Source organism: Microtus oregoni, unplaced genomic scaffold (genome assembly GCF_018167655.1).
Source record: "Microtus oregoni isolate MIOR12 unplaced genomic scaffold, Mior012 000000F_ref0000247, whole genome shotgun sequence".
Classification (NCBI taxonomy): Eukaryota; Metazoa; Chordata; class Mammalia; order Rodentia; family Cricetidae; genus Microtus; species Microtus oregoni.
Window position 1 is genome coordinate 25,548,620 of NW_024543059.1, and position 18,479 is coordinate 25,567,098.

At 46.4% G+C, this 18,479-nt stretch overlaps 1 protein-coding gene across 1 annotated transcript in view; it reads right to left on the minus strand.

The window, feature by feature from the left end:
- The window catches only part of LOC121450791 (protein FAM169B-like), a 77,901-nt gene extending 62,624 nt beyond the window's left edge, over nt 1-15,277 (minus strand). The window contains exon 1 of the mRNA XM_041656088.1: nt 15,224-15,277. Coding sequence (XP_041512022.1) covers nt 15,224-15,254 — 31 coding nt within the window. The 5' untranslated portion in view covers nt 15,255-15,277. The remainder of the gene's footprint in view (nt 1-15,223) is intronic.
- Between the last annotated feature and the right edge of the window lie 3,202 nt (nt 15,278-18,479).

Consider the following 18,479-nt stretch of genomic DNA (forward strand, 5'->3'; position numbering starts at 1 on the left):
CCTCATCCTCAAAACGAAAATAATGGCGCACCTGAAGGTGTTCTTCTAGGGAAAGTATGTAAAAGGCTCGAGAGTTCCCAAGTGACGCTGGAGCTCCCAGGGCTACTCGGGCTCCTGTTGCCCACAGCCCAGCAGCCCAAAGAGTCAGCCACCAGCCAATCCGGACAGGCCCAGTGTTCAGACAGGTCCCCAGAAATGCTGGGTCCTTTGAGTGTAAACAGTAAAGTCCCCGCTAGTGGAGACTTTGCTGGGCTCAAAGATCCGCCCTCAATCCTAGACTGGGTATCACTTGCACCAGACTCTCCCCACGAAGAGCAGAGAAAGGCTTTTGTTTTGGCGAAGCGCCGTTTTTTGTTTTTTTTTTTTTTTGTTTTTTTTTTTTTCTAAGATGGGACTATTATCCTGAGAAACACTAAGGGAAATATTTTAAATTTTACTAGTCCCAGTCTTACAAACTTGGCTTCATTAAACGCCACTACCTGGCAGTAATCACGGGGCGTTATGTCATTGGAAAAGCTGGCGGTAATCACTCAGGATTTTTTTAGTAATGTGGGTTGTCGTTCTTCAAGCACAGTAAGAACAATCCTTGCTCCAGATAATGTGGGAAAAATGCAAGGACACTCTTGTGTTCTATGGACTAGAGTGGATAACACTGACTGAAAATCTTTCTCGTATGTTTGTTTTCCGTGGTTTTGTTTACAGGAGAATTTTCTTCTAAAATGCAGCTATTCTAGAAGGAATTCTTATTAGAAGAGAAATCTGCTAGCCAGGAAGGTGAAAAACCAATTCTGGGCTCAGTCAAGACATTCTCATCAGCTAAGGGAGGACAGCAGAAAACTCTAGAAGCATGCAGCAAGACAGCTATTATGTAGTCTGCAAACACGCTGGAGGAGAGTAATCCCCCAAACACCCAAATTGCTCAGATTTCAAAGGCCACCTCATGGAGGTCTCCAGTGTCACTGGAGGTACATGTGATTCAACACAATCCAGTCCCTAGGGCCAGGTCTGTAAAACGGATGAGGTTTAAGAAAATGAAGTCACAAATGGAGATTGAGAGCCTCTACAGAATCCAGTAGAGGTCCTCTTACTGGAGCTGGAGAGATAGCTGAGCCATTAAGAGTTCTGACTGTTCTTCCAGAGGACCTGGATTTGATCCCCAGCACCTACTGGAGGTTAACAACCATCTGGAACCCCAGTTCCAGGAGATCCAACACGCTCTTCTGCCCTCCTCTGAGACCAGACACAAACATGGTGCATAGACATACATGTAGGCAAAATATACTCATGCACTTAAAATAAAAATAAATAAATCCATCCAGGGAGAGGGGTTGCTGGTGGTACACACCTTTAATTCTAGCGCTCAGGAGGCAGAGGCAGGAGGATTCCTGTAAGTTTGAGGCCAGCCTGGTCTACAGAGCAAGTTCCAAGACAGCAGCCAGGACTACACAGAGAAACCCTGTCTTGAAAAATAAAAAGAAAAAAGAAAAAAGAAAAATAAAAAAGAAAGCTGGCAAGACGGCTCAGTGTATAAAAAGCTCTTGCCATGAAGCCTCAAACCCAAGTCAATCCCAGGACCTACATGGTGGAAGGGGAATACCAAGACTTGCAAGTTGTCCTCTGACCTCCATGGGCGCACTGTGGATGTGCACGAATGTGTACGCATGTGCACGCACATGTGCAAGCACACGCGCGTGCACACACACACACTCACTGAGGAATCAGGTGAAGCAGTTCCCTGCATTTCTCAGACAGTGCAGATCTGAGGTCTGTGTCCACATCTCCACCTACTTCCTGGTCATGACTCCTTTTTCTCTGTTGCATGATGGGAAACAAGCTGGGCAGATATGCTTAGGACATGCTAGCATAGACAAGAGGGAGTTTCTGGTGCCAGCAAGTGTAAAAGGGTGATCCATGAGACACTCGGCTCATGACTGAGACGTCCATCAGCAACCAAGTCCTCTTCAAAATTTTTGCAGCAAGAAAGGCTACATCGCTCAGATTAATTTCCCAGACTTAGTTAACAAAGGACCCTGATCCCTGAGCACTAATTTTCAGGTGAGAAAACATAGCCTGGAGAACAGCGTTTGAAATGATGTTGAGATCAGAGGGACCCATTCCTATCAGAGAGACTACAAACAGGCAAGAGTCTGGAGCTCGAGGTCAGACGTGAAGAATCTGCCACCAGGGAAGGCTACAGAACATCTCTTTCCAATGAAGTACAGAACAGAAGGTGAGGCCAACAAACACTCGGATATTTTTGTTGTTTATGAAAAGCGTCTGATTGCCAAAATATTCTTAGCAAAGGATTTTTTTTTAAGTTGGAAGACAGAATGTGGAATATGTTAGAATTTTTTGAGCAGATGAGCAAAATTGTCAAGGAGTGAGGAGGCGCTGTTGAAGGTCTGCAGGTGGCTGTGGTGGAGTTTTTATTCCCTGGTGATTGACAGGCTGCCTGTTGCTCTGTTATCGCGTGTTTAATATTGGCCAACTTGCAACTTGTCAATGCCTCGGCTGAGAATATATCACTTGCCCTGCTTCTAAGATGGTAGAATATGCAGATGACTTTATGTGACACCCACACGAACCTTTACATAGTCCTGTTTTTGTTTTGTTTTGTTTTGTTCATGAAATCAACAATATATAAATCATCTTGGTGATAGGAAATCATTACCTATAGTTAGCTATTAGTATTAGCTAATATAAATATGATGACACATGGGTTTCATAACTTCGTTATGAATATTGGGTATATACATACAGTGTTTCTAATTCTCTTGTAGACAGTTTTAGAAAGTTATCCAACTTCCAGCCAGGATCTGCTAATCTTGCTATGGTAGTTCTAATATACGAATATTTCAACTCCTAATTGCTGTGTGTGAGTGTGAGAGAGAGAGAGAGACAGAGAGAGGTCTCTGCTCCATATTTGTGCGTGGCATGCATGCTGGTTACAAACACACATAACACGGTGGGGTGTTATATGATGTGAGTATACATTTGTGTAGGTGCATGCTTAGATGCCAGAGGAGGACATTAGAGTTCATTTGGGAGCTCCACCCAGGCCCCACTCCTCCACCTACCCCTCTCAGAAAGCCCACCAAGCAGCGACTCCTCCGCAGGAGCTGCTCATGACCACGCCTACAGGGTATTTAAGCTCTGGTCCCTAGACCTACCATGTGATTTCTCCTCCTCCCTCCGCCACCTCACTTCTGGGGGACTTGAGAGTCACCCGGGGGTGCTTTGCTCATTAAACCTGGTCTTTCTGATTTGGCTTGATCTGACTTATTGCATTGGTGGAGAGACATACTACCAGGGATAAAAAAAGACTTATCAGTTAGGTGTCCTGTTCTAGCTATCATTCTTTGCCTTATCCCAGGCTCTCACAGAAGCCGGGCAGCTGGGCAGTAATCATTCAAAATGATCCTCCCATGTGTGCCCCCTTCAGTGATGAGATTACAGGAGAGTGCGGGGGCGGAGCCACATTCGGCTTTTTACACGGGGGCTGGGATATGGCTTCAGCTCTTCATTACAACTGTGCAATAAACACTCTTCCCTGTAAGCAATCGATCGCTCCAGCTTCTGATTGCTCTTAGTATGACAGTCTCTGGTCTTGTCGTCTGACTATCAGTGCCTCTTATGTTTGGGCAAATGAACACCATAGAATTATTTTTCCCATGAATCATTCAAAACCTTATGAGGTGGCAGCAGGTTACTCAACAGGCGAGAAAAAAAAGTGCTCACTGAGAAAGCCTGGTGACCTGAGTTCGAGCCCTGGATCTAATTCCCAAAAGTCATCCTCCGGCCTTCATATATGTGCCGTAGTATGTACATGCTGGCATTCACAAACACACGTAATACACATACACACACAAACTTTCTAAAAGATATGAGTTGAGACTATAGCATTCTGTTCCCTTAGCCTTCGAGGAAGTATCATATACAGAGACATAGATGGAGTCCCAGGGAGGGGGACAGAGATCAGGAAACAACACCTCCGATATCTGCTTCCATATGCATGGCGACCAAAGAGGTCTTCACCTCAACACAGCTGCTACAAGCTCAGGGTCCTCACCCTTGAGACCAGGAGCCACTCCATCCCAGCTGGTCAGCTGTGAGGTTGCTATTTGTCTGAGCTTTGCTGGAAAGGAAGAGGGGTTTGTCGCACACAGGACAAGGCAGAAAACCCAAGTCTTAACAGCCTGTATTTAATCGCCTGAGGACACATGAAAATACCCTCGTATCCGTAAGACTGCCTGTAACAGATCTGGAGCTGGTGAGGGAGCTCTGTGGTAGGACAGCCAGCAAGGAACTAGAGTCACATACCACACAGGACTCGAGGGACAAAGCAAAACAACCTCTCAGCAGTCTGATTTCATGTGCCACTGGATGACATTCCACAGGCCCAACCAAACAGCATAGCCGTTTATGAACTTCAAGTGTCTATACAAAAATCACACCCCTGTGTGTTCACCTGTTACATGTCAAACAATAAAACTTCTAACGAGGAAAAAGGAGGGGTCCCAGCCCATATGCCAGCTCTGTGAAGAGCGATGAGTTGAGAGAACCCAGGGCCTCCGCTAGGCAGCTGGGTTGTGGACTCTGTCACTGCCCACTGCTGAAGTCCCTGGGCTCATTATCCGTCAGATATACAGAACCCAAGAATGCGTGGCATTCAAAGGGCTCATCTGACCTATGTGAGGATTTGCTGAGGGAAACATATCTGCTTCTCAACAACTGGAAAAGCATCGTGATAACTGCCTTTTAAAGAGTGCCAGACTCGTGGGCCTAAAATAAGACTGAGAAGTAAATGAAGCAGGGAAGGCAGACACTTGCCTTGAGCCTGGTACCGACTCGACTTCAATGTGAAGAAATAGAAAAGAAACGTGATGTTTCGTGCTTTATGGATAAATAATATTTCTAAAGTAGGAGAAGAATTAAGGGGAAGGAGTGACGTGTTTTCTTGTGACATTGCACCCTGAACTTCACGCTGGCAGAGACGTCCGGAGTCCAAAGGGCTTTTACACGCACAGCTTGTGTGGAAAGGATGTCCACCCCACAGAGTCAATAAAGCTCGCTGCAGTGACCCTGCTTCTCAGATGAAGGAGCAGAGATTCAAAGGTTAAATGGTTAAAACTCAAACACAGATCTTGAATTTCCAGCAGAGCCCTTGGTAGTGACTCACTTGCCTACTAATTTATTTTAAAGGTTTTTATTGTGTGTGTATGAGTATTTGCCTAAGTGTGCACTGGGTGAGTGTCTGATGGCCACAGGGGCCAGAGGAGGGCATGAGAGTCCCTGGGACTGGAGTTACAGATGGTTATGAGCCACCACACAAGGTCCTAGGAGTCCAATCCAGGTTCCCTACATGAGCAGCAGCTACCCTTAACAGCTGAGCCAGCGCTCATAATACAGGACCAACCACTTGCTTTAAATGGCAGCCAGTGTTCCCGGCAGCCCGCGTTCAGGATCCACTGAACTTGTAAACTGTTCCTAGCAGCGTCGCTCACAAAAGCCCAAAGCTAGAAACAGCTCCAGGGTCCACGGGCAGGAAAACACACACAATGCGGTACATGCATAGCATGCGACAATCAGTTAGCTGTCAGAGGGAAGGGGACTTAACAGCAACTGACCCAGACAGAACTTGAGGATACTTCAGTAAAGGAAATAAAAGTCACAAAAGAAAAAGAATTTTCTACTTCCGCTTACATGAACTACCTAAAATAGGCAAGTTCAGCAGAAAAGCGAAACAGATGTTTTCAGAGACTTGCAGCCGCAGGGTTTCTACTAAAAATGATTAAAAAAAAAAAAAAGCCCTGGAAACGGATGGTGGCAATAGTTCATATTGCATTGACCTATACACTTGTTGGTAACATTTTTTTCTCTCCGTTCAACTGTCAATGAGCACTTCAGTTGCGTCCACCTCTTAGATACTATGAAAGAAGCTGCTTGGTTATACAAATACTATTTGTCAGGTGTGGTGGCACACAGCTTTAATCCCACCCCTTGGAAAGCAGAGGCAGACAGATCTCTGTGAGTTCGAGGCCAGCCTGGTCTACAGAGTGAGTTCCAGAACAGCCGAGGCTACACAGAGAAACCCTGTCTCAAAAAAAAAAAAAAAAATGTAAATAAGCAATTACTGTTCAAGTTCCAGCTTGCAGTTCCTCAGACTGTACATCCAGAAGAGGAATTACTATATGGTGACTTCGCTTAATTATTTTCAGAACTTCCATATCATTCCTTTTCCTCCCTTCCTTTCTGATGGCAGCAGTGAAGACTGAACCAAGGGCTTCCGGCATACTAGGCAAGAGCTGTACCACCGACCTACATCCCCAGTTCTTCATACCATTTACGAAGCTATAATATGTTACATCCTTCTCAACAAGACCCAAGGATCTCAGTTTCTCCCCATCCTCAGCAACTCTCCTAGTTTCTCTTTTGCGAATGCTTTACAGTAGCCACCCAATGGGGCAGAGGTGGTAGCTTGCCGTGGTTTCTATTTGTGCCTTCCTGATGATTGGTGACATCAGGCATCTTGTCACATGTTCATGAGTACATCTTCTTTGGGAAGTGTCATCTCAAGTCCTTTGCCAATATACTCTTAGTATTTGACATCAGCCCTGAAAAATTTGCAAGACAATTCTTACAATTCTCGCCAATGCGAGAGAGAAGTTGGTGTGTGGACCATTTAATATTTTATGCAGAGAGCACACTGTGGTAAGAAATTGAGTCTGAGGCGTTCTGAAGAGTTTGGGTGGGCAGCAAAGACAGCTTAGACTAAAGATGGCAGCGAGGTGGCAAGAGAGAGGACACACGTGAGCCAGGCTTTGGCAACCTGGCTTATTTTAATCTCTCCTTCCAAACAGGCCAGTAAAAGACACCTGGCAGCTTTCCGTTGTGATGGTTTCATGAAATAACTCTGAAAGCAGCCTAAGTCTATTATGATTCTAGTATTACCAGAAAGTTACGCTAAGAAACATGGCAACAGGAGAGAGACTAAGACGCACATTCCTCTAAACACTAAATATTTCGGTAAGGTATTATAAAGTCAAAATGTGTGGAAAAGCCTTCAAAAGGACAGCTTTCACATAGTGTATTGAAAACCGGTGAAGGGCAAGTTTGACCTTCCTCAATATATTCAGCCACATGTGTGTTTGGGCTAAGGATATGGGTACCAGCCATGAGGTCATTCAGACCTAATAGGTAAAATCTCAAGCAGCTGGGCATGGTGGTGCACATCTTTAATTCCAGAATTCAGGAGACAAATGCAGACTGAGTTCTATGAATATGAGAGCCTAGTGGTCTACATAACAAGTTCCAGGGCTACACAGTGATACCCTGCTTCTAGATAGATGGATGGATGGATGGATGGATGGATGGATAGACAGACAGACAAATAGGCAGACAAAAAGACTGAGACAAAAAAAAAGGTCTCTGGGTGAAATAAACTACCACAGAGGTAGCACAGACTATGACCCAATGAACTGAACCCATTGAAATGATGCAATATAGAAGATGCTGATATTAAACATGATTTGCAGCTGGGTGTGGTGGCGCACACCTTTAATCTCAGCACTCGGAAGGCAGAGACAGGCAAATCTCTGTGAGTTCAAGGCCAGCCTGGTCTGCAAAGCGAGTTCCTGGACAGGCTATTACATAGAGAAACTCTGTCTCAAAAACAAAAACAAAACAAAACAAAATGCTTTATAAACATTTAAATTAAGGATAAAAAAGGCCAAGACTTCACGTTGCTCAATAAGATTTGAGGAGAAAAGGAATGTCTTAGCTGAAACTGACCCAGGATGCAGATCAGACAGACACAGTTGGTAAACTTGGGAAGCAACTAAGGAGAAATCAAGAGTAGAGGAACAAGATATGAGATGCAATGACAGTCTAATTAAAGCTCTAGAAGGAGAAAAATTAGGAAGACTCAAAATATGAAGAAACTATAGGTGAGTTCACAAGAGACATCCACTCTTAGATTCTGTAATCTTAACCAATGTCCAAAGAAATTCCCACCTAAACAGACTAGCCAAACTGCAAAGAGCACGCATGCACACACGCACACACATGCACACATGCATACATGCGCACGCACACACACACGACCCTGAAAACATTCAGGAAAAAAGGACAGCTCTTTCTACTTGGCTGATAATAAGTGGACAGCTGCCTCCTCCACACAGCTATGGAAGGCAGGAGACAATGGAATGACATTTTTAATGAGCTAAAGGAAAATAACATTCATCTTCCATCTCACAAAAACAGCTTCCAAGATGTTGGGTGAAATAAAGAAACGTATCATCGGGGAGTTTGCTATGAGCACACTTCCTGCAACATTATTTCCTGTGCACTTGGCATATAGGACATGAACCTCTAGAAGAAAAGGCTGCTTGAGAAGAGATGGGCACAACAAAACAATAGCAAACTTGACTACAGTCTAAGCCAATGTCGACCATACAACATAAAACATTTCTCTGTAGGAGCAAGAAGTGTAATAGCGCTTACAGTGCCATGTGAAAATGGTATATGTATCTGGTATTTCCCAGGGATAGTGACAAAAGGAACAGCTCTGTGGTGGCAGGAGCCAGGGATGCCTGCTCACACTGCCCCCAGATTCAGGAAAGAGAAGCAGATGGGTAGATAGGTGTTGGTGAGCGGCTCACTTTTCTCCTTCTTGTTCAGTCTAGTGCCCCCATCTCCCCTGTCCCTTACTTCCCCCATCCCCAGTCTGTAGGAAGGTGCCACCCACATTCAGGGCATGTCTTCTCCCTTCAATTAAGCCTCTCCGGAAACGCCCTTACAGACATGCTCAGAGATGTGTATCCTAGGTGATTCTGAACCTAGTCAAGTCGACAGTGTCTATGAACCATCACGGCATGCGAGCTGGGAAGGAAACAATAGAAAAAGAGCATTGGAAGGCCCTTAACTTATTCCAGAAGCAGTTAAAATTTGACTAATCACAGAATAAATTAATTAGATATGAATATTAAAATTCCTAAGTTAGCACTTAAAAGAAGAGAAACACGGTTATTAAATTTCAAAATAGAAAAAAATCAAATTGGGGCACTGATGGAGGTGACGACACTTGACATAAAAGGGGCAAAAGATGGAAAAGATGATCTGCCTGGTAAGTTTAATTATAATTAAAAGCAGATGATTATTTGTTAATAACAAGTTTTCTTTTCCTCTTTCTTTCTTTCTTCCTTCCTTTCTTTTTTTTTTTTTGTGTGTGTGTTTTTTTCAAGACAGGTTCTCTCTTTGTAGCTCTGGCTGTCCTGGAACTCACTCTGTAGACCAGGCTGGCCTCAAACTCACAGAGATCTGCCTGCCTCTGTCTGAGACTGAAGGCGTGCGCCACCACTGCCATGCAAACTGGTTTTTTTTTGTTTTGGTTTGGTTTTTGGTTTTTTTTAGACAGGGGTCTCATGTATCCCTGCTTGACTCCAAGCTTGCTATGAAGGTGACCTTCCCCCACTTCTACCTCTGGACCCTGGGGACTGAACCCAGACTTTTGTGCAAACTAGGCAAGCACTCTACCACTGAGCTACACCTCTACCCACCTTGTTTTGTGGTTGTTGTTGTTTTGGGTGTTTTTGTTGTAGTTTTGTTGTTTTGTTGGAGGGGTTTTTTCTTTTTGTTTTTTTGGGTTTTTTTTGGTCTAAGGTGTTCTGTCCAAATGTAGTTAGCACACATGTATTGCTTAAATCACTTGTAGGAAATCATAAAGGTCAGGTGAACAACCAACCATTATAATACACGCTCTGAACCTAATTAAACCTAATTAACACAGCTGCATCGTCCACAGCCCCCCAGAAGAGTCCACCCTGAATCAGAATAACAAGAGAGAGAGCACTCCAGAGTAGTGGGCTGTCCTGTGTGAGCAGCTTTATACATACAATGCTAACTTCTCAAGTACCTACCACCGAGCAAAATATTCAGAGAATGGTGAGAGCTTGTTTCAGCAAAAGCAATGAGGAGATGAACAGAGCTTTCTCTCTGTTAGCAGAGTTTCCAAGTCGTGGTTACATTCCTGCTCTCCAAGAACAACACATTTATCTTCATTTCAACAAGTCAAGCAGTCTAGGTGGAGATGTGGCGTCCCCCCTGGCAACACACTCATGGCTGAAAGGCTTCAGCTGCATAGTGCTCCTTCTGGGCACTCAGGGCACGGGGGCTGTCCTGTCTTGAAGGTACAAACACCTGTGAGAGGTTTGTATGTCCTCGGAACCAATGGGCACTGGTTAAATCTGTTTTCTTGTGGGGAGAAAAAAAATGAGGCCCCAGCTTAGGGATACTGAATGACCGGATGCAATGCTTTTAATGGGAGAGGGTTCAAGAGACTAGAGGAAGGGACAAGAAGAATAGCAACGGGGCATGCCTATATTTAAACACACTTTAAATGGCCTTAAATTCACAAGGCTTTGGGTCCCTCATCCACGCTAGTTGATTGCTAACTCTAGAAAGAGAAGCCACTAACCCTGGAAGAGCCATGCAGGCAGCCTAGATTTTTTTTGGGGGGGGGGGGGGGCTTTTGTTTTTTTCTGAGCCGGAGTCACACCATGGCCCAGGCTGAACTTGACCTTAGAACCCCTTTGCTTCAGCCTACAGAGTACTGGGGTTCCAGGTGTGCACAGCATCTCAAAATCACAACTGTTCCATCCTGATTAACTGTACTCGGAGGCCCAGACCTTCAACTGCTACTGACAGTCCCCGACCTTGAAAGGCGACTGCCCAGTGACCAAGAGCCTCCATTTTTGTTACAAACCCTTTGTTCCTCTACCGCAAAGCACTTCCATTTTCTACAGTCCTTCATGTGGAACTTGCAAGAGCTGCACAACAAATAACATTAGAGGAGCCAGGTGCAAGTGAAGGCCAGCCGGCTAGCCTTCTGTCCCACTGCCCCGTGTAAATCCTGGCCACTTGGTCATTCACCCCATCTGACTGGCCCACAACAAGACACCTAGATCTCCTGCCCAAGTCTCATGAAATATCAGTCCCGTTTACTGCAAAGTCTAGCGGCGAGTGAGCAGGAACTGGTTGGAGTATCGACACCGCAGGGGACCAGGAACCACAAAAGGAGAGGCGGCGCACAGACACTCAGCCACTGGGAGAACCTGGCCCTTCTAGGGGTCAGGCAACCCAGAGCCCTGGCCAGGGCACTCTGTCCAAAACACAGCAAGCTTGATACATCTGCCTGATTGCAGAGACTCCCACCCAGGAATTTTTCCTGGATGCATTGCCAACAAGGGTCTCTGCCCACACCTAAGAGGAACTGCTACCTCCACACTCCTCAGGGAGCTCAGGACACTAACCACAAAGATCCACAGGGGTCCTGCTTGCCCAGAGACAAAGGTCTGCTTGGGTAGGAAGCAAAGGACAATCCTCACGGTCAAGCAGCTTTTGACTGTCCCTCTGCTTTTGACTGTCCATCCACACTACCCTACTCCCACCCCACCCCAAAATTCTTTCCTTTCTCACTGGCTGCCTCAGTGAGGTGCTCCAGGACAGCTGAGCACAAAGTCCCTCTGTCCTCAGTGAGGTTCTGTTTCCCAGAAACTGAGATCCCAAACCTGCCAAATCCACATCCCCTCCAAGGACACTGAGTCACCAGGACTAGGCGGGAGTGATTTAAATTTGTGTTAACATGATAACACCTCTAAACACCTTGGTGAACTGACTCTCCCAGCTCCTTGGACCACCTCTCTTTCTTGACTAGAGGGAAATTTTCCGCTTTCTGAGGAAATCCAATGTCTCTTGGGTTACTTTGTCCTGGCTGTTTGCTTGCTGTCCTACGAGTAGAACACAGGGCTTCAGGCATGGTAGGAAAAAGCTCTGACCTGAGCCAAAGACCCAACCCTGCCAGAAACCTCCATATCAATGTCCAGGGTTGTTGCCACTTAGTGGCAAGATAACCCTAGTTCATCTCTGGGCCTCAGTTTCCCCACTTGTACATAATCTTACTATCTGATGTGAAGGTCAGTGAAGGTAAGCCTGGGAAGGGCTCCAGACAACACCTGATGTAAAAGTATTCCTAAAAGTAAATGAACCAAAAAAAAAAAAAAATTAAAGATAAGGACAGCTTCCCTGAAACCCTGTGACCAGAGTTCAATCCCCAGGTGTGACGTGGTAAAAGAGAGACCTTCACCTAACACTAACATTTTCCCTTCTCTTGACTCTGCAAATACTTTCCAAACTACACCTAGCCCCTTAGAGTCCTATGACCTGTCACCTCCCTCCCTCCAGCCCTACTTCTGGGCTTCTCTGGCTCCACACACACCTCAGGTCCCTCAGTATTCAGCTCTCCACCGCTTCTTTACCCCCTGGTGCTGCTCCTTAGGGACTGGGGAGGGTTCAAAACTGATAACTCAACTGGCAGCTTGTGGTAGTCCATAGGGTGTGGCGCTGTTGGGAGGTGTGGCCTCGCTGAAGTGGGTGTGGTCTTGCTGAAGTAGGTGCGGCCTTGCTGAAGTGGGTGTGGCCTTGTTGAAGGACGTGTATCTGTGGGAGCAGGCTTTGAGGTCCCTTTAGTTTAAGCTTCGTTCAGTATCACAGCCCCCTCCTGCCGCCTTCTGATCAGGATGTAGCCAGCAGCACATCTGCCTGCGTGCCTCTATGTTCCCTGCCACGATGATAATGGACTGCACCTATGAACTGTAAGGGAGTCACCCTAAATAAATGTGTTCCTTTATAAGAGTTGCCGTGGTCGTGGTGTCTCTTCACAGCAGTATAAACCCTAAGACATGGCCTTTGGCATACTCAGTGCTTTAAAAAGGACATGGGAGCCGGGCGGTGGTGGCGGCGCACGCCTTTAATCCCAGCACTCGGGAGGCAGAGGCAGGTGGATCTCTGTGAGTTCGAGACCAGCCTGGTCTACAGAGCTAGTTCCAGGACAGGCTCCAAAGCCACAGAGACACCCTGTCTCAAAAAAACCAAAAAAAAAGGACATGAGAAGGCCTCCAAACCGAGGTCCCACTCACTTCCCTCCTGTCCCGACTCTCTTGTCCCCTTCTGCAGCGGGTCATACAAGTTTGCTTTCTAGCTCTGTGCCATCAATCCTCTCTGCTTTTTTATTTTTATATTTTTATATATTATTATTATGTATGCTTTATTATCCTCTCTGCTTCATTAGCCGCACGAATTATCAGAAAATCCAACTTTTCAAAAACCAAAATGAATAGCTTTCTCTATGCTTACTACTAGTGACACCAGGACCAACTGTGAATTCCCGCGTACACAGGGTCCCAATTAATCCCTTATAAGGCGGTCCAGTCCTTAGTTCACAGACAGGGAAGAAGTTCAAGGTAAAAGATGAGGGTGGTAACAGGACCAGGCTGTGTCTGGTTTTCTCCTTTCTTTCAGCTCTGTTCTAAGCTAAAATGACAGCAACAGATGGCCCAGTGGAACCTAAGAAGGTTTTGGCATCAGGGAAATTAAAAACAGGTAGAGAGGAGGGAGAGAATAGATGCGGAGGTGGGGGGTGGGGGTGGGGGGCGACTTAGGACATGTCAGGATGTAAATTATTGTGGGGTACCCTCAAATCCCCTTTGGACGGTACTGCCCCCAAACCAAATCCTCCTGCAGACACAGAGCACAGCTGCCGCAGGAATGTCACACGTCCTTCCTCATTTTTCAGCGGCGGCGACGCTAAACCGAGGCTGGCGTGTGGCCTTACCTGAAAGCATAACTTCTCCTTTCAAGCTTCTCCGCTAAAAAGAAAGGGATTCCCCAGTCGCCGAGATTTGCCCAAGCTGTTTCTGGAAACAGCTATCAGAGCTCAGGCAGCAGTTCAACTATGCAAGCCTCCGACCCATTAGGAGCTAACACACGTGGAAATGACAAGCGCGAGACTGCTGTGTGTCATCCGAACCGTGGGTGACCATCGAGACCACAGCAAAGGTCGAAGCGAGTACAGGAAAATCCATAAGCGGCTTTCGGGCCAAATACACTTTTCCAGAAGGTGAAATTACTATTCTGTTTCCTATTAAAATGCCGAGGATCGGGGAGGCCCAGGCCCTCCAGCTCGCGATCATTTCCCTTCCAGGACGGAGGGAGGGAGGAGAGACCAGAGTGTAACCAGAAACAGCTGTGCTTAATAGACCCTAGGGGGCTTCTCCTGTTTTGTAGATGAGGAAGATAAGATCAAAAGGCAAGCCTCCCCTCCCCCCTTCATTCTAGCTTTCCAACGCGTAAACTGGAAACAGCCCTCCATCCAAGCCTTTAACACTAACTTTCTAGAAAAAAAAAAAAAAACTAAGCTAGGGCAAAACTAAAAATACAAACGAGAAATAATACCACCCTTTCCAATATCAACGACAAACTTTTTCTTAATCTCTAGATCAACTAAAACTTTAATAATCTATATAATTAGCCAGTGGCTACATTCTCTCCTTATCTTGTTCCCCTAAAAATAGAAGAAAAACAACCGGACTGCAGCAGTTATGGCAGGCCATAAAAACTGGTGGCTTCCGGTGCTGCCACAGGCTTCCGACAAAATGCCAAGACGCCCCAACATGATACTCTATAGAGAAAGTGGCCTGTATGCCCGAGGTGGCTGCCCGCGGGACAGGGCCAGTCACCTGTCACCAGGATGCCTAGCAAAAATGTCTGGAATGGCATCACCTGAGGCCTCAGAGGGGGCCCCAGCTCAAGGATGCATCTTCAAATCCAGGTTCCCCCCGAAAGCTCGCTGGGCCGAAGAGGCATGTAGGCTGTGTGCCTGGAGCCTAGAAAGAGGCTGGCACCAAGCCTGGGCGGCAGCAACACTTCCCCTCTCAACCCAGGCCTCAACCCCCGGTTCTCTTTGCTGGGAAATGGGCACGAAGTGCTGCTGTGCGGAATTCTCCCCACCGTGGGATTCCTGTTTCCCAGACTGATACTGGGAATCTAGCCCGGAGCTCTCTCCCCAACTACGCCAGCAAGCCCAGATCCAAGGTCCCAAGGCAGGTGTTGGAGGGTGGGGAGCAGCCCAGGGGGTACCCAGCCCACGGGGTACCCAGCTCAGGAGTTACTCAGTTCAGGGCCCTCGAGGGCTTCAACTCTGGAGGTCCCTCCTGCAGTTTCCGCTGACCCGGGACTGAAGTGATCAGAGGAAGCGGGGAGACCTTCAGCCCTGCTGCACACCGCAGGCTGCAATGGTGACAGGTGCGCAGCACTCTGCGGGCTAGTGTCCCCGGCCGCCGCGCGTCCTTCTCTCTCTCAGCTACTCGGGGCACGCGGCACCCCTTACCTGTGGCTCCGGGGGCGGCCTCAGCCTCCATGCTTAGGCTCAGCTGGTACAGCGTCTGCCACCCTGTCGGCCTCTACCCTCTTACCCCAACCCCCACGGCCACCACCTCTCTACCTCGAGCTCCCTTGGGGCTGCCCCGCCCCTGCCACCCCCACCCCCCCCCGGGGGCTTTCTCCTAGCTGTTTGCCTCTGGGCCTTCTTTATCTCCTCCCTGAAGACCACAGCCCAGTAGTCTCATTACCACACGTTGACTCCACAAAGTTTACAAAAAACGGTGTTTGAACCAAAATAGAGTTTATTGTTGTCCTTGAGCGACTGGTCACGCAGGCACACACCCTCCTCCCCACTGTCCCTGTGGTCAGCTGGCTAGAGTCCCTTCACCTACGTCTGTACTGGACAGATTTTTCCACCATGGCCCCTTCTATTTCTATGTGCAAAAAATCGTTTGCATTAACCCTTTTTTAAAAATAATTTTTACTTAATAAATTTGTATTTCTTATCCTGAGCTGTACTGATCTCAGCCCTAGATGGTGGCTTTGTCATTTTACTAACTCAGAAACAAGTTGGTGTGATTCATGCTAAAGGTGATTTGAGATAAAATATAGATAAATTCTTAGGAGAAAAAAAAATGCAACGGCGAATGCAGAGATTCTTGCTGTCCCAGTTGCAGAAAAATAAGTAAGAAATGTGGTCCCAACCCTGAAAATGTCAGTTACAGCATCCCGTCTATGGCTCTGGGAACATTGACGCAGAGATCTAGGGAAGGGAATGAGAAGGGAAACAGGAGGAAGAGATGAGACACGCCATTCTCTAGACTATACAGCTGTTGTAATCAGCAACCAACAGCAACTGTATTTCCCTGCACTGACCTCACACTAGACCATAACCAGTGTATGAAGCGTGACCCTGATTAGTATTATCAATAAATACCTGGAGTCAGATATCGAAGTAAATGCTGAAAGACCAGAGAAGCAAAGGAGCAGCCACCTCTGACCGAATGGGGGCATTAACCCTTTTTTTTTTAACAACCTTGCATGATTGAAAAACTAGCTAAAATGTAAGAAACGAAACGTGCACCTAATACAGGGCATCCACGCATCGTCTCTGTCCACTTCAAGAGTCTTTCCAACAGTCTCCTGGAAACTGTAATGTGCTCACGATGTAGCAAAAGCTCCAACGGGTGCTCACTTGGCAAAGCAAAATTCAATATCAACAATTTTTTTTCTCCAGTATAATCAGCCTGTTTCAAAATATTGCTTTGGGAGGATGCAGGGGTGAATGATTTCAAATTTGACCCTGTTATGGCAAAAGTAAAAAGGGGGCCATTCAGAGTGCCAGGAGCCCTGGCCCACAAGAGCCAGCAAGTTCCAGGCAGGGAGCAGGTGAGAGATAGAGACCTATTACGCACGCCATGCAGAGAAAGTGGGTATTTATTTAGTGGGTTATGGAGGGAAAGGAGAAAGTGGGCAAGGGGAGAAGGGAGAAGAGCAGAGAGAGAGGCAGAGAGAAAGAAAGAGAAACAGAGAGGGGTAGGGGAGATGTGGGGAGAAGGGAGAGAGATGGAAAGGGAAGGAGCTCAGGCTGGAAGCTGATCTTCTACCTGCCTCTGCAAAAGGGGGTGGGGATGGGTGGGCAGGGCTTGTATCCTAAAGGGACAGGATGGACCATTACACACCCTGCAACCAATTATGGTGGAGACACACCTAATGACCCAACTACAGGGAGGTTGAAGGAGGAAGGAGGTTGGAGAACAGTCTGAGTTATCAAAGAGATTCTGTCAGTAACTGGACACACAACACAATTCCATGTTGGGTTTAGCAAACTAAAGAATTCTTTTCAGAAATTCTCTCTGATGAAGCCAGGATTCTTGATGTCACTGACAAAAAAGATTTTGGAATAAGTCAGTGTGACACAAGTCGTAAATTTAGTAAAAGCTTTTAAACATAGATGTAAGGTTAGTAGAAAAATAGGTGTTGTGGGGGGAAAGGGTAGAAATGAGACACACCCAGGTGTGTCTTTTCAAGAGAGCTCACTTGCTGGGCAGTGGTGGCGCAGGCTTTAATCCCAGCACTCAGGAAGCAGAGGTGGGCGGATCTCTGTGAGTTTGAGGCCAGCCTGGTCTCCAAGAGCTAGTTCCAGGACAGGCTCCAAAGCTACAGAGAAACCCTGTCTCGGAAAAAGAGAGAGAGAGAGAGAGAGAGAGAGAGAGAGAGAGAGAGAGAGATCTCACTTAAGTGTCCATAAAATATAGCCATATTTGTAAGTGTCTTTAGCCATAGAGTGTCTTGACAATCAGCCATTATATATGTGTGGTTATATATCTTGGAGGGCTCTGAAGTTACATCACAAAGGGTGTATTGGGAACTTAATGAGATGGTAATGTGTTCTGTAGTGTCATTGCACAAATTACAGCCTATCCTGTAGGTCACAAGGGTTGCCCTGAAGTTAAGGCGAGAGTCACCAGAAAACCGCAGTTTTACAGCTGGCACGAAAGTGTTATTCGCTTAGGCCTTAATCGCAGCCCATTGCTATTGTAACATTTTTATTGGGAATATCTATAAAGGCGACAAGTGCAAAGGCCCTGAGAGGGCAGCAACGCTCTTCTTTTTCCTTTTCTTTTTTCTTTTTAGCCCTGCAGCCTTTGTAGAGAAAGACATTGATAATCATGGGTGTTCCTCAGGCTATTAGCAAGTAGGTTGAAAGCTTGCTAATCTGCACTATAAAACATTTTTAAGACCTTGTTACCATTTTCTAGAGAGTTTTATTTTATACATTTTGCACTTAGATGCTTTAAAATGTGCATAGAGCCTGGCGGTGGTGGTGCACGCCTTTGATCCCAGCATTCAGGAGGCAGAGGCAAGTGGATCTCTGTGAGTTCAAGGCCAGCCTGGTTTACAAGAGCTAGTTTTTGGATAGGCACCAAAGCTACACAGAAACCCTTTCACAAAAAACAAAAGCAAAATATATATACATATGTCAGCCAGGCAGTGGTGGCATATGCCTTTTATCCCAACACTCAGGGGACAGAGGCTGTGAGTTTAGGACAAGGCTACACAGAAAAATCCTGCCTCAAAAACTCAAGTGTGGTGGTGGTGGTGGTGGGGTGGGCGACTGGAACATTTCTTGTTTCTCATTCCTATTTCCAAACTCAATCTTGAGTTAAGTTTTTCCTCTTTCTGTTTCTTAGTTTTGTTTTGTGCTTAGATAGACTGAGCTGAGCTCACAGTTGAAAAATAAATTCTGAACTTGCTTCTGG